At 33.9% G+C, this 25,273-nt stretch overlaps 1 protein-coding gene across 1 annotated transcript; it reads right to left on the bottom strand.

Annotated features, from left to right (window-relative positions):
• Nucleotides 1–2,752: 2,752 nt before the first annotated feature.
• On the bottom strand, nucleotides 2,753–23,226 carry LOC123526791 (prospero homeobox protein 1-like). The gene is made up of 5 exons (XM_053520345.1): nucleotides 22,985–23,226; nucleotides 16,928–18,665; nucleotides 13,071–13,226; nucleotides 9,050–9,194; nucleotides 2,753–6,412 (listed from the first exon to the last, which is right to left on the bottom strand). Exons 2-5 carry the CDS (start codon nucleotides 18,604–18,606, stop codon nucleotides 6,227–6,229), a joined length of 2,166 nt encoding a protein of 721 aa, XP_053376320.1. The 5' UTR covers nucleotides 18,607–18,665; nucleotides 22,985–23,226; the 3' UTR covers nucleotides 2,753–6,226.
• Nucleotides 23,227–25,273: the final 2,047 nt, after the last annotated feature.

The raw sequence follows: 25,273 nt of genomic DNA, 5'->3' as shown, positions 1-25,273 counted from the left end.
CTGACAATTCGTTGACCTAGGTCGTAGATCGTAGAACAACCATCTACAATGCATTGACAATTCGTTGACCTGGGTCGTAGATCGAAGATCAACAACCTAAAATACACTGACAATTCGTTGATCTAGGTCGTAGACCGTAGATCAACTATCTTCAATGCATTGACAATTCGTTGACCTGGGTCATAGACCGTAGATCAACTATCTACAATTTACATTGACAATTGGTTGACCTGGGTTGTAGATCGTAGATCAACAACCTAAAATACACTGACAACTCGTTGACCTAGGTCGTAGATCGTAGATCAACCATCTACAATACATTGACAATTCGTTGACCAGGGTCGTAGATCGTAGATCAACAATCTAAACTACGCTGACAATTCGTTGACCTAGGTCGTAGACCGTAGATCAACTATCTACAATGCATTGACAATTCGTTGACCTGGGTCGTAGATCGAAGATCAACAACCTAAAATACACTGACAATTCGTTGATCTAGGTCGTAGACCGTAGATCAACTATCTTCAATGCATTGACAATTCGTTGACCTGGGTCGTAGACCGTAGATCAACTATCAACAATTTACATTGACAATTGGTTGACCTGGGTTGTAGATCGTAGATCAACAACCTAAAATACACTGACAACTCGTTGACCTAGGTCGTAGATCGTAGATCAACCATCTACAATACATTGACAATTCGTTGACCAGGGTCGTAGATCGTAGATCAACAATCTAAACTACGCTGACAATTCGTTGACCTAGGTCGTAGACCGTAGATCAACTATCTACAATGCATTGACAATTCGTTGACCTGGGTCGTAGACCGAAGATCAACAACCTAAAATACACTGACAATTCGTTGACCTAGGTCGTAGATCGTAGATCAACCATCTACAATACATTGACAATTCGTTGACCTGGGTCGTAGATCGTAGATCAACCATCTAAAATAAATTGACAATGGGTTGACTTGTGTGAATTTTTTGTTACTTGACTGTCTGTGATATTGTTAAATCCTGTAGTTATTCTGAAGACATTTTCATGCAGTTTTAGGTTGCTTTTACTCCCTCATCTATGACCTGAACTGAGTTCACTTTTTCTCCTTTTCTGAGATGTTTTCCTCTTAAGTCTTACAATAAAAGACACCTGACAACGCTGATTGTATTGTCAATCCTATCAAAAGATTCCTTAATTCGTTTTCAGGATCGCAGCAGTCTTAATTTCCGTAAAATTGAAAAGATCCATGGCCGTACCGGTTTCTCCCAGAAACCACTTTACCCTCTTACAATTGTCGTTATTTGTGGTTTCATGGTTTAATTTACGACAACAGGAAGAAATTCTGCGGGGACAAAAGACGTAAAAGATCTTGCAGGTAAGAAGATTAAGCATCATACAGGTCGTCCGATTTTTCTTTGAAAGAAATGTTAATCTCTAAATGTAACTAAGTGTCTAAGCCACTGGGGCGTTCGTATTCCACGCATATTAATATATCTCATCAATTCTACAGAAGAGTTTAAAGTGAAGTCTTGAATCTGGTCTAGTTGAATTCCATTTGCGTCAAGGAATACAATTTATATTGAAAGGAAATGTGAAATCAAATCTAGAAAGAGGAAGTTCCTTGGGATTTGTACATCGATTCGTTAGATTTCTTAATTAAACATACAAAAAACGAACGAAAGGTGTACCAAACGACATTTCGTAATGGAAATAAAATCATTTTAATATATTGATTGCGTTGCCACTTCTATGATAAAAAAATGTAAGACTAAGAAGTCGTGTGATAATTGCTTGCTACATCCTTGTAGCAGACGACATACATGCATGCGAGGGTCATCCCATTTGAATCAGTCGTGCAAAGACCCTGGGTTTGATATTTGCTTCACATATTCTAGACTTTCTTTTAAAATATAATACCATCGATAATATATATCGTTTAAAAGAAAACAAAGAAAAGTAGCAAGGTCAACTTTTATATATATGTCAAGAGTAATTTTGAATTTATCAACGCTTAAATGTTTTAATGAGGGTATTTTTAATTGTATTTTTTTTCCAGCCATTTATTGTAACACAATTTGATATCACATTCTCACAAAACATTTAGAACATTCAAGTCTTTTATCAATGTAAAAATGATAGGAAAAACGACTAAATACACCTTAAAAACGTTTTTGCCTTTAAACGAAAAGGCCTCCTCACGATACCTTCAGAAATCAGAGTTACCTCTTTTGTAGTGAACTGTTTGGGAAACCTTCTTAATGGTGTCTCAATATTAATATTTATGTTTGCATAAAACGTAAATGGACGTTATGCTGGTCGAAGAAAGGGATTTCACAATCTATCTGTATACGAAGACCAAGCTTGGAAGAGTTCAAAAGTAGTATCGAAGCCTCAAAGTGGTATCTTAGCTAAAAATGGCATTTAAACCCAGAAATGGTATCAAATCCCAGAAGTGGTATCGACACCTAACATTTAACCCTAGAAGAGGTATCTAAGTTTAAAAGTGATGGTCAGTACGCACAGACCAATATACAAAGAATTTCATGAAATCGAAAATTAGAAAGGTAGAAGGGTGAAAGCCAAACAGTTCGAAATGCTTTTCCATCAATATGCATCCAGAACTGTTCCTCCCTGACTCCTGGAGGTGGTCTGTCGGGCCAGGTGGCCTCTATTCAGAGGTGGTTTTTAACACGGGTTTTTCTGTGCAGCATGTATGAATACAGGACGGGATTTTAAACGTATTATAACAAGACACATATAAGTAAAGAATTTCAATTAAATATCTATTTATTTCAAAAGAACATTAAATAAGAGATTATAGGGAGTCATTAACAATAGTATAACAATCAAAATGTATAAATACAAAAAAAATATAAAGACAATGGGAATGAAATTCAGAATGGCTATAACATTACTACATATTTACATTTTCGTAGAAACTCTTCTAATATGCATTTAGCGTTTTAGAAGTCAATGTTTTAGTAGAATTAATTATGGAATGTCATTTCTAATTGAAAATACACCCTTACCGTGACAAACATCATCAAATAACGCTTCCTCTAGAACAATATAATTAACATAGCGCGATCTGCTGGAAAATATATGCATACTTTATACAGGACATGCAAATTATACCTATTTGCTAACAAAGAAGGCTGTTTTTCAACTCGTACTTTTCACTTTAGCCAGTAAACATCTGCAACAGCATCTTTAATGAGGCGATAAAACATCTTTGTTTTAATAACATGTTATAATGTATTATGACTAATTAATATCCAGCTGTTACATAAACGCTTAATTACAATACCAGCTCTTGACATTATGTTATTTTTTCTTGTGTTTTCTATCCTTCACTGTAATTTTTTCCCTCCTTTTGCTGTTGATGATGTTTTTGTATCTAATATTGTTTCTTTTACATAAAATCTAAGTCAGTTTGAATTCAACGTCTCGTTAATAGTAGTGGGCGGCAGACTATTAAAATTCATACACCTTTATTCGCTTAAATTGCAATGAAATCACATAAACTGGTTCTTTTTTAGACAAAACAATTGCTTATGATCATTCAGAATAAATAAAAAAAAAAAGAATAAATCAACACATGATTTCAAATTACAGTACTACGTTTCATCTTCAAAAAGTCTGGCCGAATATCAGTTGCAAACTTTTAGGCCTAAAAGCGCCTGTTACCACAGACATAAATATGGAGTGTAATTTTTGGGTATTCTCAACCGTTGGACCGCCCAGAACGCAAAACACATGTATTTTTTATTTACAAGTAATGGAATATGTATCTTTGACATAAAATGTCCATGTCTTATTAGCAATAGTAAGAGATCAAGTTTCTTATATCCACAAATGGAATGACGAATCGAAGTATGGTGAATAATGGCTCATACTTGTTTCCGTACAGTGTTAATTTTATGAATACTGGTTTTGTAAATGATGGTTTCAACTGGTTTCCGTAAGTGTGTTAGTCTCTTTAGGAGTACAGTGAAGCAATATACGTGCGTAAAACATTCAAAAAAGTACATATACCATGATGATGTCACTGAAACAGTTCATGAATTATTGCACAATATAAATCTCTTCATATGAAAAAAATGTCTGTACACTTAACTAACAAAGATTATGTAAAAAAAAAAGAGTAACAAAGTGCATACACGCCTACCTTTCATACCAGTAACAAAGTTAACAAAATCGTTCACTCCAGGTTCTGTTTACATATTCTATGTTTCTTAAATTGCAACTGAACGCAACAAGGTCAATGTAACAGTAGTATTTTGACACCAGTCAGGTGTTTAGACGCAAACTTGTGGACTAGTATCAAGAAGATCATTTAAAAACCTCATGGTAACACAAAATGAGTTTCAAAATAAAATTTAAGATGCTTATGGAAAAACTTGTTTACAGCTTGAAAAGTACATCGTCTTTAATACTTTTTGATATTGTTATATATTTGAAAATGATGCCATACATATTATTAATCATAATTATGTCTAGATAATTTTGGAAATTTCTCTGTATAGGGTAAATTTCTAGGCTTCAAAATCAACCTTTTTCTGTGAGAATTCAATTATTTGACGTCAGTTCATAGTAGGATCTATGTGCTTAAATGCTAAACATATGTAGCATGATGCGACAAACTTAAAATTTAATTTCTTACATGGTATGGGTTCTATTTCATTTCAAGTAACTTCTGATAAAAGGTACCAATATTATATATCCGAAACGTAGGTTTGAACTTACGACATATTTTCTGCCATAGAATGCATGTTTAAAAAAAAGTTTAAAAAAATCAAGTCGACACAAAATACCAAATCCAGGTTTCAACAGTGGTTTAAGGGTTAGTGTTACCGCGCATTAGGAGATGTTTTAAGGATTTGGTCTCCATTCAGAGACATTAATTTAAGATATACATTGATTCGATATCCATCTGAAATACCTCAATATAAATATCTTATAAACACGACATGGGGGGATGGATATTGCAGATAACTGGTCCTCATTAAAATCGTTAAAATATGTATCTACTTTTAAACCTAAACCTTTTAACATTCTCGCATTGTAATGATTTTAGGTCCTCTGGATTTCCGTGACAAAAATGAACGAATGTACAAATGTATGTCATATAACATAATAAAATGAACACAACCAAACTGATTAGAAAATGTAAACAAACCAAAAAAATATGCAATAATTGTAAAATGGTGAAATCATAGTTATATGACTAGAAATGTCCTTGATCTCCATCAGGTAAAACATACAGCATATACATACATAAAAATGAATTGGTTTTAACATTATGCCAGAGTTATAATCTGCCTTAAGACATCTATGCACAAAATACCTAGGTACAGACTGTTTCTGAAGAGCAGAAAATAATATTTCTACGCTGACACACAACTGTAAAAGAGCCCATCAATTTTTCAGCGTAAAAAAAAAATATGTTAAGTTTAATATATAATTTCAGATACGAATACTTATGTAATATATAAAAGAGTGACCAGAAGATGTCGAATACTGTAATATATATTTACCCAACACGTATTCATAAATAAGTATCAAAGAAGGTCAAGCATAAAACATAGTTTTGTTCCATTATATCCATTTCCAGTAAAAAGGCGACCAAAATGAAATAATATAGTTATGTTGTTTTAAAGTGTTCAGAGAATTGTGTTATACTCTAAACAAGCAGATTTTTGTGCATTTCTAAATTCGTTACACTAAAATACAAGGTTTAATCTGCAAAAATAAACTGTTGTCTATATACAACCGCTCGTAAATATAAATGTTATAATAACTAAATAAAATATTAGTACCCAGCAACAAACAAAACTATTGCTTTTAAAAACGTTATTTTTTCATCATCAAATACTTACATAGCACAATATGAAATATGTCAACGTGATTGATAAAAAAGGGTCATGACTTTTGATTGTCACGTTCATTTGGTCATGTCTAGTACTCCTGTTTTTGGTTTCTGATTTGGCCATGTTTCTTGTATTCACTCATGGAATACGTTCATCTCAAGTTTCTAATGTTTCGTGAGAACTTCAACAGTATTTTATATATAAACTTGGTATTGACAAAATCTGAAGCTATTTCTCTTTGATTTTGAGGATTTCCCTGCATAAGTTTACAGAATCAAACACTGGAACGTTTTTCAGTGTTTATGCTCTCGAAGAACAAACGACACTTTTTGATCAGCTGTTAAAATTAACTGCATTAGGCATCACCTAGTTGATCCATCCAGTTGGGTGATTTGAAGTATTCCGGAAGTGAGTCATCCATACGTGCAATCACTTTGTAAATAGGCTTCTTCCAGGAAGGTTCGGTGTCCTTGTTGGCAGCGACGGCGATGAAAAATTCTCGTAGCGTTGCTTGAACGGTAAGTCGGAAATTCTCTGGCACCTGCAATTATAAAGGAATGCGCATGCTCAGTTTTCTGACATGGCATAGTCACGTTTTCAAATTCAAGCTGTAAACGAGATTTTTGAATTAAGACGTTTTACGCATAAACGAATAATATTGTTCAATCAATCTGTACCACTCTGAAAGCTTTGGCCCTTTTTTCAAATACGTTTCTTATCAATTATGCCTAAAGTTTCAATAGGGTTAACAACTGCACTGCAATATTGTAAACCAAAGTTCAAACATTTGATTTCTTGTGTATGAATTTTTTTATGCGACTTCTCATCATGTCTCTAGGGATACACACCAGTCGAACAGATCATCAAACAGTCCTATTTGAGTTCAATGCCTTTTGTGGCATAGCCCATAACTCTTATCTTGGCGCTTTCAATACTTTGACAGTTTCCTGAGATGTGCTAGACAATTCTCGGATGTCCTATAATGCAACTAGCCATCAATATCTTTTGTGTATACAATATACCATATTTTTTCTGATTAAATTACTTTCTCCATTCATTAAATTTACTGGCTTGATTTCTACTTAATAGTCTACGAGCTGATCTTTAAGATAATGGGATAGGATCATTATTTTCTCTGGATACGACCCCGTTTGTTTTATTTCCCGCCTTCAGAACTAATAAAACTCCATCTTGAATCTTTGAGTCTCGTAACAGACGAGATTTTAACGCGGTCTCATAAGCTCGCTGATTTCCTGTGGGACAACCCGCTGAAAGCATTGCGATTCTTTCTGAAGAATAAAGATAAGCTCGGGCTGATAAGGCAATGCAGAACTAGATTAACGCCGCTAAAGGAAGTCTAGATTAGCAGAAAATTAAAGAATGCATTAGTAGTAATGTTTCTAGATAGCACACTCCTTGTTTTGACATCCCCGTGTCATTACTGTCTGAGTACAAAAATGGGTCCCCTGGCGTTCATAACTGAAGTTTCTATAGTTTGTTTGAAGGACAAGTAATATTAGTAGAAAGGAACGAAAAGATAACTCTCACTGCAGCATAGTTTATTCTCTACATATTTTTATATATTCCTTTGAAATTTACCACCGTCGTTTCTCGTTTGTTTTTCGCTTTATGTTTGATATATATCAAGATATGACAAAGTAACTTAGTGTCTGAGAAAGCTCTACGACCAATTTAAACATCGTAACGTTGCAGAAATGGCGGCCCTTGGGAACTGCTAACACAAGAAAATAGATTTCCTCAGATCGGGAAGACCGGGACTTAATATCTAAGCCACTTCTAATGGACGACTCCATTCTTCATAGCAATTGAAATTCTATTCCCGAGCGTCACTAAAGTGATATTAATATTCCAGAAGTAAATGTGCATTAGTTAATTGTGTCGTCTTTTAAACCCCATCTTCGTCTCTATTAATGTTGATCAAAGAGGACACAGTCACATCTCGTCTTGTAAGAGAAAATAATAACTTTTTGTTTCTCATACGCCGTGTGGCATGAATAATTTACACAACTTTCTTGTTTTTCTATGAAAGAAAATGACAGGCACGGAGTGCTTTATGACGAATTGTAATCATATTTTGAAAAGACACCTTTAATTGCCATTTTCCATAAAAGGAACTCCAAGAAGTATGTATATTTAATGGGACGTCCTATCCAATATGGAAAATGGACTTCTTTTGATCAAGGAAGAGGGTTAAATTGCGCAGATACTAAAAGGAGAGGATAAAACCCGTATAGTTACGATATCAGCGTCTCGATGGCTTGTTCATTAAATATTTACCATCTTTTAAAGAATATTACAATCTTAAAGCATATGGAAAGCGGTTTACGAAAATAACATAACTGAATATTACGAATGTTAAACTAACCTCTAAAGATTTATGTAGACATTAATTATCTTTCTACGCATGCGCGATTCCGATTGCAATCGGCATGACAAATTAGGCTTAAATCATTAACAGCAGTTAAACCTTTAATGAAATATTCATGGGAGAAAAACAAGTAGTTCTACAAGAGTAAGCGAAGAATGTCTTCACAAACGTATATATATCATGCAAAAATCTATTGGAACAAAATGTTGAAAGTTAAGTAGAATACTCGAGAGATTTGAAGTAATTATTTAGTCAATACCTAATAAAACTTTCACCTTAAGATACATGTATCGACATAAAAGTAGAGAATGAGAAAGGAAAAGAGAATGAGGAGACTGGTAGTACTTTGCGGGTAGTTGGAATACGCAGTTGGAAACGGGGCTATTTGTCAAAGGAACACTGAATACTTGCTTAATTAACATAATTGTTCTAAAGTCTGAATTTTCCTTATATGGTAAACTGGTATAAGTTTCACGGCTGGGTTGTTGTTCTAATTCAATGAAGTGCAGAGATTGAACTGATTCTATGCAGTGCTGAATTAAGGCTTATCAAATTGATGTGGCAATATTAGGATACATCTGCTTGGCTGATTTGATGCAATGTAGAGATAAAACCCAAATTTGGTCATATCTATTTTATTGCACAGAAAAAAGATTTTAGCTTGTTAGTCCGATTTGGTTGTTTATACTATATTAAAATTCGTTTCTGGTTTAGTATAAATATCAGAAATCTCAAAATTTATTTTCAGTTTGGTTGTTTCACCACAGAAAAGAATGTCCGATATCTTACCTCAATTTGGTTGTTTCTGTTATAGTGTAGATTGAGCACTCGATACAGCTCGGACTCTGTCGTTACAGTGAGTTCGTCTGAATGCTTACACCCCTCTGCGATAGCCTGTCGGGCATACTTCTCCATCTGAATGTAGTAAAACTCCCTGAAATTAAAGTAAACGTAAAATCTTAATGAGACATTTATCTGTATACAGTTAAATAGATATTAAGTTAATATCGAATTTTATGTATGAAAGTTTCACTAAATATGACCCCTGGGTTTAATAGAAAACTCAGAACTTAAGCTGCTGATTGGTTGATTCCTGGGCTCACCTGTGGCAAGTTTGCATTCTGAGAATGGTGTCCAACACGCATATATTTAACACATAAGCCACATGATGTATTTTGAAGTATTTTTGCAATGATAAATTGACTGGTTTTTACTGCCCTGTGTAGGAATGTTTACTTAGGTTGGTTTGTAATTTTTTTATCAGAGTCTAGCTTTGCGTACTGCTAAATTAAATAATAAGTCTCGACAAAAACTTTCACATGAGAAAGATAATCCTACAATATAAACATATATAAAAGATAATGTAAACATCCGCAATTTATAAATGTTATGTTTTCCCTTTTGTACATTGTTTTCAAAGCAAAAAGGAATTTTATTATGGCAAAACTCCATTCATAGCTTGTCGCGGTGGGAAAAATACCGTGTTTATATTTGATTCTATATTTGTGTTTCTGTGCAAAAAAAAAAATAACCAAATTTTTTGGTCATTCAATATGATCTAGTAGACCGCTGCGTCTAGTAATTGGTTCAGCCGTTTATCCTTTTTTCCCATTTTTGTGTTATTTCATTTATTTATTTGTGAAGTAAAGAGAACAATACCTCTACGTTAAACTTAAAGTTATATGAAGCTAAAATCAACGACTCATGATAGATAAATTAACAAGATTTTATTCTTTGTTAACACATCGCATTCATTCGCCCGTTGGACCAATAATTCGTTACGGACGATTGTTTATTCTATCCATTTCTTATTAATGTTTCTAAGTCGTCACACAATAAATACACAAGAAACTATTTACATTTGCAGACCGTCTTGGTAATTATTAACAAAGGATTCCCTGGACAAACTGTTGCTATTTACTTTCCTCCCAAGATTATTAAAGATATTGACAGATTTTCTCAAAGCAGGCTCATTAGAAGCTTAAAATATCGCGAGATTTAGGTAATTCTTGCGAGAATATCTTACAACGCGTGTCCGTTAATTCCATCGGCAAACTAGGCGATATCAAGATTTAATTTTCCTTTCACTTGATTTCCTGGTAAGAATAAAATGTGTTCTTATTGAGTTGCGGGAGATTTTGCTAAATTAAAGTCTCGCGTATGGCGATATTTATCATGATTATGTCTTTAAAGTCGTTTGTCTCCGCAATATGAGTTTTTTTTTCAATTGTACCATAGCTATACGATTTCAATACTAAATACCAAAGCAAATAATAACTTTTAAGACTTACATGTTATTTTGTATGTCAAATTTTAATCAAAAACTCATTTTGACAATTGGCAACTGTCCGCCTCGGAGCCAATCAAATCACGGTTAAATGTTTATACATATACAAACTCGTGATGAAAGATGTCAACATGTCCTGGAACTAGAGCGCACATATTGTTCTCCTGACATTTAAATATGTTTTGAAATTTTGTCATCTTTCTGACCCAGGACAAAACTGACACCACGTGATTTTTTTCGTTCATTTGATCTCAATGAAAAGTACACATCTTTCCTCTGAATAGTCTGCATCGTGCGGCGGCGAAAGCGTTCAGCGATGAAAGAAACCGAGCGGTAAAACCGGATATTCTTGATTTTTTAGTTCTGACGAAAACTTCATACTTCTACAGTCGTCTGCTGCACAACCTTTCAATAACGCAATGTCGTCTGCTGCGCAACCTTTCAAAGACGCATTATCTTTATAAACAGTAGATCAAAAATAAATATTTCATGAGTATACATATCAAATGTTTGCAGACTAAAGCAAATGCATTTTTATTTATTATTAAGTGTTCCATACAATCAATTAATTTAATATTCCTTTTGTAAAGTGCCGACTAGCGATAATGGAATGCCTGAAACACTAAAGGAAACAGAGATACCATCTCATTTTCTTGTATTATTCCTTCTCTATGAAAATGGTTAATGCGTTCATATGAACTATTCATATATGTTTTAAATATGTTTACATATAAGTTTGTATAGAATGTCAACTTGTTGACCTTGAATTTAACTGTATATGAGTAAAATACTAAAGTATCATTCCGCCTCAAAGTCTTAAATTTCAGTTTCTGCTCCGTTCACTCCTGTCTTATCTTCAGTTTGCATTTCTATGAAAGTAACAAAAAATGTTTCAAGTTAATAAACCCCGAAGAATATCGTGTATCTAACCAAGCACATATGCGTTAAAAATTCGCGAGATGTTTGATGACAAGGAAAAATATGATCCAGCCATTTCACGCTCTTAAGTGGAAAAATAAAGAACCAAACGTCTGGCAATCATATTCACTTAGACAAAAACGTGACAATCTTTTGTCGAGTGTAAAGGGACTTAAACATAACTCTAGTGTGAAGCGCCATTATACTGTCCACAAGTCGGCGCGAAACGCGAATATCAAGTGACCCGTGCTGAACACCATGGGATACTATTCTGGCTGGGGACTTGACGTAAAACTTTCTGCCTTAAAGGTATATCTGTCTGCTTCAAAGTCAGTTGTTAAAATTGCAGTCATTTTAACCACTTTCGTAACTAAAAAATATGTAGTTTATGTTTATTTAATGTACGATAAAACGTAACTTGTAAGGAATATAAGTTAAGTTGACATACGCAACATTTCCTCTCGGCTGACAACAGTTAAATTCATTCTACTATAACAATAGTAGTCCATAAATAAGATTGAAGTTTTAGATTATTAATCTCATAATAAAGATGACGATGACGATGATGATGGAAATGATGATGATGATGATGATTAATTAGCTAATGAGGACATTATATCGATTTCTCAAACATTAAAAATGTTTGTGTTTTGTTCTTATGTGTTTCTTTCTTCATTTTCCTACGCATTCCTTTCCTCTTTAATAGCATATTAATGGTCCCCCGGTTTGTCAAAAATGACCTTTAGAAAGTGCTAAGTTCTCATAGCGCCATTATTACTGCCGATATTTATCTTAAATACATGATTGGTCCTAATAACATGCCGGCAAAACTTTGAGGATACGCTCAATCTTAGACCAATAGATCATTACCAAGTTTAAATGCCATATCGGACGAGCCCGGAGCGCCAAATGTCAAATGGACGCTATGCTCCTGGTCAATCCTGCGCTAACCAGCTGTCCGAATTGTTGCTGGTACTTGACTTTTTAAAAAAAAAAGATTAGCTTAGGCCACGAAATATGAAGGCGAGATCAGCAAACACAGCTATATTGGCGTTTGTCTTGTAGTTGGAAACTGTATTATATATATATATATATACAGCTGTCACGTCATCATTTTATAATACAAATGTAGATCTATGTTTGTATATCTCCAAACAGGTAAACAAACGTAAGGGTTTGTAATTTTGATAATTGCTAAATTAATATTTTACTCGTGCTCTCCCGGCGTCCAAAAATAAAACCTTACAATGATCAACTCCCATCTTCAAAATCCTGCGGATTGCCGACCAATAGTGTTGTAAGAACTTACCAGTATTCATAACTGATATTGTAACCCTTGCCCTGCTAAATTTCTATAATGAACTTGTCCATCTTTCAATTTGGACAGTACCGTTTACTGTTAAAAGGAGTGCTTACCGAAAAGATACCGACTGAATGGCGAACAATGCAGACCATGATCAGACTGCACGGATGTGCAGGCTGATCTTGGTCTGCACTGGTCGCAAAGGCAGAATCAATTGCCGCCAGCAGGCTAAGGGTTAAAATATTGACATGAAACATAGATAAAAATGTATGCAGTTAGAATATTAGGTTAGAAGTACTCACCTGAAGTTACTGAACCACTTGACCAGTTGAGCTGTGTTGTTTTTGTTGAACTGGACATCTGGAAAGTAAACCTTGAGAATGGCAGAACTAGGGTACCTCACGTAGAAAAACATCAGTTTCGCTTTCCGTAGATGCATCGGCGTCAAAGTATCGGTGTGCTAACAGTTAAGGTCAAAATATGACTTCTATATATAAGGTTTTAAGAACAGTGATTACACAAAAGGCTTTTTAGTGATAACTTGAGGAAAGTGAATTACACCGAGTTGAGATGATATATTACTTTATCCATTTCATCTTCATCCTTTTCATCAACTAAATGACAAAAGGGTAAAGACTTCTTTAATGCCAAATGCTGCTTTGCATGAAATTCTGAGCCAAAGGTTTTAAGAGAGAAGGGTTGCCTATGAGAGCTCTCTTGGCATTAGAGATAATAATCAAGAATCTTTGAGAACTTTCAGACTAGAAACAACATTTGCTTCTCCGATTACAGTGTCAAAAGCCTGCTCTTTAAAGACGCCATGTTCAATTGATTGTGTTTATTAGATGTTCCATATCGCTACCGTTCTTACACTCATATTTTCTACTTAAGGTATCAATTTCCAATTGATTCCGCCTATAATCAAATAATCAAAAGAGTTATACATGCGTGTTAAGAATGACAATAATTGATTGAGTCTCGCAACCAAGATGTTTTACGACAATGACTGCAAGCAAGATGTTTTTACGACATTTATGGCAACGAAAATGCTTTACGGCAAAATGGCAAAACTGTCGGATGTGAAGTAGATTTGGCACAGAACGATAATTATGCGATTAATTACAAATTACTTAATAGCCAAGTATTACTTTATTGCCAATTTGAAATGCTTTAGATAGACCACTTGAACAGAAAATATCAACAACAGCGCAAGAAAGCAAAACATAATACCCTTTCCAAGAAACACATCTAGGTGTTTTCGATAATTTCTTTGATTGATTTAAAGAACAATTTAAATGTGTTTGATCAGACACTGAGTGCAGTATAAATGTTTTCTTCCTAGAAACTTTTTAAAATGAAAAGTGTGTAAATATTTGAACGCATCTTGAAGATCTTGGACAAGACATTTTAAATGGAGAGACGTGACGAAACCCCACACTTGTTCAATATAAATTGTTGAGAACAAACTATTCAAGTAGCATCTTCGATCTTATTACTTCACAGACGTCATTTCACCACGTGACCAAATATCTCACAGAAATACGGACAGAAAACTTATAAAATCTGTTTAAACAGTATCTTTGAAATTATTGAAAACCACCTTGTTTTTAACTGAGCTACTATACCCTTATGTTATTACAAGTTTTGAAAGCGGAGCAAGTCCTGCGATTTATAGCCGCGGTCTGAAATCGCTTTTTTGAAGCAATAATTTTCTGAAGCAAGTCTGTATGGCCACATTTAATGTGTCCTGATAAATTGTCATACGGGACTTCTCAACCCTCGTTGGAAGAGCAGAAATAGTTATTAAGCAATTTTCTTAATAGCTCATTCGCTCCCCTTAAGGATGTTTGGACAGGCTTAATGAAACGGGATACTAATGAGAGTTCTAACATCACAAGTGGTCTTCTAAACAGGCTTTAGGTGTAAGACAACACTTCTAAGCAGTGAAGAGCTGTTCACAAAATATCAATCATTGTTTGTTTTATTGATCACGATTAGTTTTTTCATCGCGATCAAAGTCTGCGAATATAACGACAAAATAAAAAAGGCGCATATAGTTTTGCATTGATCATCGTACTGTTAATTAATTCTTTAGTTTATTTTCACTGCGACAGAAGCTTGAAACTTGCTGCCGTTTTCTGCAAACCAGTACTGGGGTCTGTGGCCGATTTGCGGTTCGAACCCATCACCTTCTGGTAAGAATTCGTTCTCTCAACCAGTAACTGTAAAATACCTTTATTGTTTAAACACTTTTCGCACTTCCTATGAAACTAGTCCTATATGTCAACAAACACCTATGTGCCGAGAGACTTGATGATAGCTGAAGTCGATCAAAATATCAGCTAAACGATTGTCATAATCATTGACCCCGTCTATTCCCGCATCTCCAAGACTTTGTACTTAATTATCGCTATTACTTATTTATCTCTAATTGTTGCCGTCATAATGATAGGAAAATATCGTGGAATTGGAAAAGACAGATTCAAAGGACGGCAAAGAATTCTTACGTATCCCCCAGAGAAAATGTTTGTCTTTTCGATCATCGAAGGATAGCAGCAGTCCACATGTGACGATAGATCTTAATGCTATTTGCAATACATATGCTATGAATGACTGCAATCTACTAGAAATGTTGGAAAATATTGACTGAAATAAAATCTAAACAGTTTTCTTTCATACAGTTCATTTTTATATGCAAGACATTCAGGCCTTTAATGAGCTTGAGCTCGAATGGAATTTGGGCATTAATGTTGTGTATTTACATAAAATATTGTGCTGAAACGAACACGAAAGATTGCATTTGCAATCTCTTGGGTTGGTTAAATATATTGCTTACTACTTAAAATATTATCGTTGCCATCGCTATCCAGAAATGCTACAGACAATATGGCGGCACTGATTTTCCCTAGAACCTAGAATGATCAGAGTCAGAGACATTTTTATAAACTGCAGTGTCTTGAGAAAATTAAAGAACAATTTTACAAATAAGGAATTTACGATTTCCAGGAATATCTTGGTAGATTATTGACAATCGTAATTTAACAGTGTACTTTCATGATTTACCTATGACAATCTAGTTGGCAGATTCAAAGATTTATGTTGGGATTTTAGAATTTAAAAATGCTCTATAAACAAAATTACTACATCAAAACACGTACGTGCTAGTACACAAATCAAGCATGTTACCCTATCATATTTTACAGCAGTTACGCGACATGATAAAAAGTCATAAAAAACGTGATCATTTTGCTATCTTAAGACGATTCTGGAACAGTCTCTTGTGAAATTGATTTCTCAAATGAGTATCACTTTAATAATTTCATCGATGTTATTTGATAAATTATGAATATAGCACTAACTTGAAGATGCAAAAATCAATTTGCTCAAGGAGATATGAAGATGGTTTTCCAGATACTGGGAGTAATAATAATACCAGGTGGAACATACGTCTGTAATCTTATAGTAATAATATCAATAGTGCAGACACGTTTACTTAACACTACAACTGTGTGTCTGTGTACGTGTTCGGTGTTTACAAAAAAAAATATGTTTCATAATTACTTGATCTTCATTGCTAGCGGAAGAATGTCGGTTCTAAAAATGTAGTAAGATTTAATGTTTGTAATTCCGAGCTCTGCGAGATGATTTTTATAGATTCTTTGTAATCCGAAATACTAGCAGACTTTTAATGTTTTAATGCCTTTTCTTGTGCTCTTTCCACATCAGACCCCAACAATACATATTTTATATCTCCCTATTCGTACACTTTTTCTACCATAAAAATCAATATCCTGACATTTACAGACAGTCAATTAGAATATTTCATCTTTTCTTAAATAACAGTGAACGACAACGGCGTTCTGCTTGTTACATTTCTAATAATTCAGCCGTTTATCCAGCCTGATTTCTTGAGAAAAATCATAGCTTGACACATAGCATTGATATCCAACACAGTACGTGTGACTTGCGAACATTGCAAAACCTTTAAATAGAAGTAAGGAAGAGAATATGATCAGAGTTGTGTAAGATGCTAAGATACCTCGCTAAACGATACTGAAGAAATAACAGTGTATGACAGTTAATGTGACACCAGGGGTGTAACAAACAGAAATTAAGAATTATCAATGACGTCAATGAATATGTTAGAAAAAAGGATATGATTTGTTTTCCATGTGAGTCATATGTCTCCCCATCATTGAAGAAGTCTGATTTCATGTAGCCAAATCCGCCCTCCGAGGGAGAAGTAGATGAACATGGCGTGGTGCGGTCATTCTCACTTGGGGAGTTGCACATTGATTCCTTGTAATAGTTGAGAATGTCTGAGTGCTGGAGACTAGGGTTTGGTATTGCAACACTTGTTGGTAAACATGGCGGATTCATCTGTCCAAAACTTGACGACAGAGCCCTCTCGTGTTCAAACATAGAGCCTAAGGAGCCATTTTCATGCAAAAGAGCTCTTGCAGCACGCGGTGAAAGTCGAGTGTCCGTGACCTTTGTTCTCTTTTTCTTCGGCGTATTTACGACAAGTGAGAGTGCTTCGGTTTGCTCAGGAGGAATAACTGGGCATGAATACATAGATTGTGGATGAAGTGTAGTTGGGAGGTAGAAGGAAAGTGGAGGATAACCAAGTGGAGGATGATGTGGAAATGGCGCTCTGGGAATTTCCTGTAAACCGCCACTAAGTTTCGGTAATTCAAAAGCACTGTGTCTCTCTGGTACTCGAAATGCATTATTATTAGTAGATCTGTCTGGCATTTGTAGAATATGATTCAATGAATGGTCAGTTGTGTGCTTCTTTTCTGGTTCCTTTGCTTGTTTCTCGTCATTTTGATTTGTCTCAGATTTGCTATGTCTCTCCCTATTTTCATGAGAAGTGTCTTTATGGTTATTGCGTTTTTGAAAGAATTTTGATAGTTCTTTATCAACAGTCACACTAACGGCTTCTTCTATTTTTGATTTAAGATTTGCAATAAGTTCATTTAATTCTTTATCATTTAGTTCAGCAACACCCTGTGAGAGACCTTTATTTGCATTCATTGTTTCTCTTACATGTTCTGCAATATTGAAATGTTCGTTAGCACTGGACACTTTTTTCTCAAAGGCTCCGAGAACCGCGGCTCTATTCTGAAGTTGTTGCTGCTGTTCCTTTTGCAATTCTTCCGCGTGTCTTGCTGAGAGGTTAGCAAAGTAAGCCTGGTGGAGTCTATGAATATTGTCCATTGCACCGTAGCCATTCATGTGTTTTGGTAAGCTATCATCATACTGTCTGAAATAACTTTGCACAGCGTTTATTTGGTGCCTTAGATTCCATAGGTCTTCTTCATAAGGTGGACCCTCAAATTTTCTAATTTTAGCTGTCTGCTCGTGTTGCTGAGGTAACGTCTGCTTTCGCTTCTGTCGTCTTACTTCATTCATCCCATACATTGCCTCCATATCTACAAATTGGGGATGCTGCATTGAAGTGAGAATATTTTCAACTCTTGCACGCTTCGCCTCCTTACTCTCCTCATTTGAATGAACGTCAATCGAACCTGTTTCATCCGCGTCTGATTTCTGGTCATCTCCGTCAGTTTCATCAACTCTGCTTTGATCGAGGTAACTAGATTCCTCGTCACTTCCGGTTTCTGAGCCTCGATCTGAGCGTGAAAAATGTTCTCCGTTTAATTCACATCCGGGAACTATATTTTCATGGTCTGGTTTAAGTTGAGTACTCTGCGTGTCATGCATCTTAACAGATTTGTCTATGTTTGTTTCGCTAGGAACTGATTCACGATTTTGCAATATTTCTCTGAGAATAATCTGTGATTCAGACACCACTGGTTGGTCTATATTTACCATCTTACTTCTCTCGGGCCACACTCTTCAGCTTTTGGACCTCTTTGTCTTGTTTTAAATGTCTGAAATACAATCTTAATATTGACAGTAATTCGTGGGGAGCCGAAAGCGGCTACAGAAAATTTGTAATATATCAAGAGATAAAACATATAGAATCGTTGAAGTCTGTTTTATACTCTATTCAACTTCTTTGATTTTTGTATAGTACATAAAAACAAAAATAAAACGATATTATCAATATTTTATTTTATAGCTTGCAATTTGTAAAACTTTTATTTCATTCAATTTCAGTACCACCAAAATACAACTGCTCAAACAACAACACCCTATTTAGTCAAGTCACAATAGTCTAACATCACATTAACATCACGTATGTCCGCCGTACGTATTAATTACCGCCAGAGAACGGCGTTTTATGGAACCAGCATGCGTTTGAATTACATTCTTGGCGCCTGTTACGTCACGGATAACCGGGTGCGACGGGCGTTGTACTTGTAGTTCCAGTAATGTGCTATGTTTATATTTAAATTCCGACTTTTAGCGGGCTAACCGATTCTTCGCACATTATGGTTCGTCAGAATGTGTAGCCAGCAGTTTGGCACTGTGAGCTATCTTGAGACAGCCTTGCTACTGTCTGTAGCAACATGAGGAACGATTACGAGAACAATTTTGTTGTATGTCGGCAGGGTCTTTCAAAAATGAATCTCTTCTATTTTGAGTTTTGGCGATATATGACCATTTTGTGTCGATTCGCCGTAAAACCCAACTCACTCTATTTTGAGTAACCCTGATGACGGTATTTAATGGGGGGCGGCTGACCTATATGATATTCAAGGGACGTTAAGCTGTTGTTAAAATTGTTTCCATTCTGTGATCTTTAAATTGAATGCAATGAAACTTTTAGACATTGTGGTAAGATACGAAATGAAATACATTTGTAATGGTATATATTTCTTGATGCAAATATAATAATCTTTTATTACATATATATCTACACTAATCACTATTACATAAATAATATAAATAAAAATGGAAAATATCGTCGTTAAGGTAGTTCTGCACGTTTGGATCGAACTTTTTTCTACAATGTAGAATTCGATTAAACTCTGATTTTTCAAAACTTCATAATATACCTAGAAAATTCAGCAAATAAAAAAGATAGGGTCGTGTGCTCGATTTTTTGCTACACTGATTTGAAAAATTTGGACCTCATGCAATATTTCATAATGGGAGTCTATGGGAAAATCATAACTTTCATAACATTTTCAAAAATAGATTTTTTTTCTACAATGTAGATTTTGATGAAACTTCTCACGGTTGTTGATAAACATATGGCCTATAATTTGGTGGAATAAAATATATAGGTCCCTGTGCTTATTTTTGAGATATGTGATCATGATTAAAGTGAACCGAACATTTCACGCTAATTTTAAAACATTATTTTGATTTTTAACGCCTCATATGTTTTAATATCATATTTTGACTTTAGAAATATAGCAACAGTGCCATTGTAATTAATTTACTCGCAGGCTTCGATTAATTCTTAAACTGATTTTCATTTCCGTACACCGAATCCTGGCTTTATTCTACGTTTTCCGGATAAATGACGTTACGCCATCACTTCCGGTTTTTCAAACGTGCAGAACTACCTTAAAGAGATTTTAAATTTGACAACACCGATGAAACTGACGTTACAAATGACGTCATGCACTCGTAACGAAAGAACGTAAGTATGTAAAAAGTATTGACGTTTCGTGTTTCATTGTGTAATATACGAACGTTATAATTGAGTATGTAATAATAACACACATCGGACGAATAATCGCGTGAAAAATCATCATTAAACAGGCGTTTTCTGTCAATCTTTTATGTCGTTACATATATTTCGATGATATTTTGTCATTTCAAAATAAAACATATTGCTAATTACAAATCTTTACCGGCTTTGAGAACCCATTTTTTTTAATCACTAATGTGACCCTTTTTGAGATGACAAGGGACATATTTTTCTGAAACAAGGATGTTACTTCTGCATGTATTTATAGTATATCTTTGTAGCTTACGTATTAAAATCAACATATCTTGGACCTTGTCTTATTTTTATCTTAGTTGTCGCGCTCTATCTGTAAGATATGTCACCTTAACCAACCTTTAATTTTACAAACAATTAGACAAAATTTCATCAAAGTCCAATGAGATATTTTCTATCAGGATAGATTGTCAACATGATGTTGAGTCATGTTTCGATTTTTTCATTTTGCTGTTTGACAGCTTCCTAGAATTTGCGTGATAACGATAAGTCAAGCATAGTTTATATGACAAGACCACTATCATACCACTCAAAATTAATTATATTTTATATAGAAATAAACTTACTGTGTTTTAACGATCAACAGATAGTTTGTTTTAGCAGAAAGAACACGGATAAAATGAAAAAATATATACATTTGTACTAGTTTGACCAGTGACATTTCAGCTAGATTTTTAATGCTTCTATAGAACCATGTAGTTTTAATGTTTAAAAGTATATACATTAGAATTATTTATTAGATATTCACTAACCGTCTTCTCCTTTCCTTACAAAATCAGGTTAAAACACTGAAAACAAATTTATAAAGAAAAAGGTATAAGATAATCGTCAAATAAATATCTTAATGAATGTTAAAGCGAGCGGAAAATCACCTTATTAAAAGTGAGGAGTGTACTTCAATACAAGCAATATGACACCAGGAAAACATTTACTGATAAAAATCAAATAAGAAAAAAACATAACTAAATGGGGCTACTCCAATATGCTATATTTACACTGGAGCATAATAATTGAAGAATAGTTTTAATTTTTTGTTAGGCCACAGTATCATAATGACTCTTTGTATTTGTTTTTATCAAGAAGGAAAAATTAGTATTACAAACATATGTCTGGCAACTAACCAGTATGTTATTACATCACAATATTTTCATACGGAGATATATATTTTTTTCATTAAAAAATCCACTATCACTAGTCACTATTACAAAAGCATTCTGGAAATATTTTCAGCAGCCCTTCCTAATGAGACAAATATCGACTTAATATTATTCATCATAAATAATCGCACCATTTTCCTAGCCTTGATTTAGATATGTATTTATTTTTCTGATGGAATGTATTTTATTTCTATGCAGGCCCTATACCTGTTTACTATTTAACCTGATAACTGACCAAGTCTGGACCATTTATGCGACATCGTTTTATTATTTTTCTCGACACATGAAAGTAATTGATTTTTTAATCCAGCATATACAACCTTGTTAAGAGTATTTATTTATTTATTTATTGATTTATTTATTTATTCAAGTCTTTTATTTATTTATTTATTTAAGTCTTCATATAGATGATCATTGTAATACGACGCAGATTACTGCAAGATTTACATGCATATGGCCATTTTATACATAAACCTACAAAACATAAGACATTTGTAACTTATACGGGCAGTTCTATGCTAATCATGTTGTAAAACGCACAAACAGAACAATTTGGGACTTTACATCTTGTTCTTGAAGGAATACTGAAGTCAAACGATGTGCTACTTTAAATGGAAAAAAATATCATTATAGCCTGTTTAATCCAAATATGGATAATCATTAAACATCACATAGATACAGACAGTTTAATGAATTAATTTTCAAAGCTAAATCTGTACAACAAATACATAAGATAGTTATACCAACAAGCATATGCTCAACACTTATGTTAAATAAATGTAACTGCGGAAAAGGAGTTTTAACAAAACAAAAACAATTAAAAACAGTCGTAGACTCGTAATCAATATACATAACGATGCGTACTCACATAATATGTTGCTTCTTTTCATTTAAAAAACATTTTTTTGTTCCTTTTATTCAATTCTATCTTCATTCTTTATATCGCTTTTAGTTTTCACCAAACAGACAAATGCCAGGCACAAATTTGTAATTTTAAATTGAGATTTTCTTACGCACCAAATACATCCAGTTTTGTTTCCTTCTTCAACATAAAATAATGTTGTTACATCTAATTTGCAAAAAAAAACATATTTTCTATGAGGCACACACACTATCTAGACAATACTAGCATGTTCTCTTCAATTTGTAGTACATTGTTGTCCATTTTTATATATGGATCAAATGCAAAAATATATTTCTTTGGCACCAAAATAGTCCAGTATTTTCAAATACAGTAACTGTTGAAAGTGACATGTCAAGTGCAGAAATGGAAGGAAATTTTTTACATCCATAACGATATAAAAAGGTTATATGTAGTGGCTTCTAGCAAAATATAGAAAACTGTGAAATAAAAAATAGGCAACTCACAAAAACGGTTGTTTTAGTTAATGAAATAAGAGAAAAAACGACTTACGGTTGACTTGTACTATCTCCGATTTGAAAGGACACTTCAGATTATTTTATCTGTCACATTTTACTACGGATGTTGTCATAATTCTATAAATCCAACAGTCTCCTTGTCCAGATTTATAATTAAAATAGGTTACATATCTTGAGTCAACTATATATCGTTCTTAATGTAACTTTTACTAGTACTTTGATTGCAAAAGATGAAGATTAAATATATAAAGATTAAAAGTCGGTGTCTAAAAAGGCGTGACAAAAGATGATATAGGTCGCGTGCCACAAACCACACCTCCCATTGATCTTCGCGTGTTCTCGGCTCTTTTCGTAATCGCCAGACACGCCTACTTTTCATTCGGCACGCGTCGTAAGAACTTTTATCGATGATCGATAAAATGAACATCCATGAACGAGCGTTAAATATTGGATGATGCGGTATTAAAGTGGCATAACAGATACAAGATTGACAGATAAAACGAGGACTATTTGGTTACAGCTGCGTCAAACGACATTTGTTTTCGTTGTAGCGCATTGTAGCGACAATGTCGTGTTCACTAATTTAGATCTAGCTAAAAGGCATTAAGGATAGGGAGAGGTATTCTTAAGTTATGCAACATGTTGTCTATCTTTCACAGGTGGTTTTAAGAAAATGAGACAATACCATTGTTACAAGCCGTTTGTTTTTGTCACTTCAGTATAACAAATTACTGTTTCTAAAGAACTTCGCCTTTTAATCTTTCCACAAAAACTAATAACCTTTTTCATAGTAAATTATTACAGTCTAACACAAGGGAAGTAACTATAATCAGTCGTAGGGGTTCGTTCCTTTAACCAATTGCCACTTTCAAAACCTACAAAAATCCTCAATCAGCCCAGTATCGATTTGCTTTTTATAAAGCATAAAGTATGTATCGCACATGAGATTCAATTAAACAGTTTTATTATAAGGCAATCACGTTTCAAATCTTATTCAAAATTCACTTTACATTAATGTATCTGTTACAGTCAAATGAAAAATTTAGCAGGTAGCAATATAAAATTATTAACAGTATAATGCTATAGACTTTCAATAGAATATCATAATAACCGGAACCAATTAGCACTGAGGAGGAACCGCACTAGAGACAGGTTATGCATTATATATATTTGGGTTTGGGACGACTTTTATCACCGACCAAAAATAGATTTATCCAATTCTTTTATCAGATTAAAAGTGCTAAGATTCTAACAAAAATTCGATGTTTTTAATTGTTTATAGTGAAACTGAAAATGTTTATGTCAGGAAATGAGCAGTGATTTGAATAGGGAATGGGGAACACGGTCGTCCTTACCCTTTGCGTCTGCGGGTCAAAACACGCTTCAAACGGAGTTACGCAATACCGGTTGAATCAAAAACGAAAGTAAAAAGATTTAAACAAATAGATAACTATATATGATGTTATACTATCGCTTATTATCTGATTGTTACAATGTAGATGATATAGATACAGAACAATATCTTTGTTGACAGTTGCGATACGTCCTGGGGCCAAACTTGAGCACATGTACTTGATGTTCGCACTACAGTACCGTGTAACATCTTGTTAATAAACTGAAAATGATTGATAAACTTTCCTTTTTGTCAAGAATAAACGTTAATCAGTTTGTAACATGCTGCTGATTACAAATTGTTTCAGTCGCAGATACATGTCCACGTACTAATAAAAAAAATCAAACTCACAACTACTGACTTAAGTAGCACTTTATGCAAGTAATCCTTTTAAATTTGTACTTTTTAAACATTCTCATCAATTTAATTGTCATTATATGACTGTCATATTACTATTGTTGCCATTATTGTCATGATCATGCTATTATTTATATGAATATTGGTTTATGTCGATGTGCTGTATAATATGCATAAGACTTAATAAAATTTCTGTTCTGTTCTGTACTAAAAACAAAAACAAAAATCAAAGTATTCATATTAAATCGTTTTTTTATTAATCATCAGATTGTCACAGCTTCTTTTTATGCATCCTCTCTATTGAAAATGGTATTTCAATAATTTTCATGCAAAGTTTAGTAAAAAAAAAAAAAAAAAAAAAAAAAAAAACAAGAAAAAAAAAACTGTGGTCATTTTACCAAATAGAAAAAAAAAAGTTCTGTATCAACACGGATGTATGATGTCCTAGTAAAACTAGATGGGATTTTCTGACATTTCATGCCTACTTTGAGTACTTTACTCGGGATTTATCAAGAGTCCTAACCAAATTTTTCCTCACAATAACTGCAATAGTACAAACACCAAATACTTAAT

This window comes from Mercenaria mercenaria, chromosome 1 (assembly GCF_021730395.1).
Source record: "Mercenaria mercenaria strain notata chromosome 1, MADL_Memer_1, whole genome shotgun sequence".
NCBI lineage: Eukaryota > Metazoa > Mollusca > Bivalvia > Venerida > Veneridae > Mercenaria > Mercenaria mercenaria.
The sequence above is the reverse complement of the archived record's forward strand: the minus strand, read 5'-3'. Positions and strand labels throughout refer to the sequence as shown.

Coding starts and splice junctions, on each gene's coding strand:
- LOC123526791 (XM_053520345.1), bottom strand. CDS start 18,606: ATGGTAAATATAGACCAACCAGTGGTGTCTGAATCACAGATTATTCTC. Junction 13,227..16,927: donor GACTCACATGGAAAACAAAT/CATATCCTTTTT, acceptor TAACTGTTAGCA/CACCGATACTTTGACGCCGA. Junction 6,413..9,049: donor ACAGAAACAACCAAATTGAG/GTAAGATATCGG, acceptor TTATAATTGCAG/GTGCCAGAGAATTTCCGACT.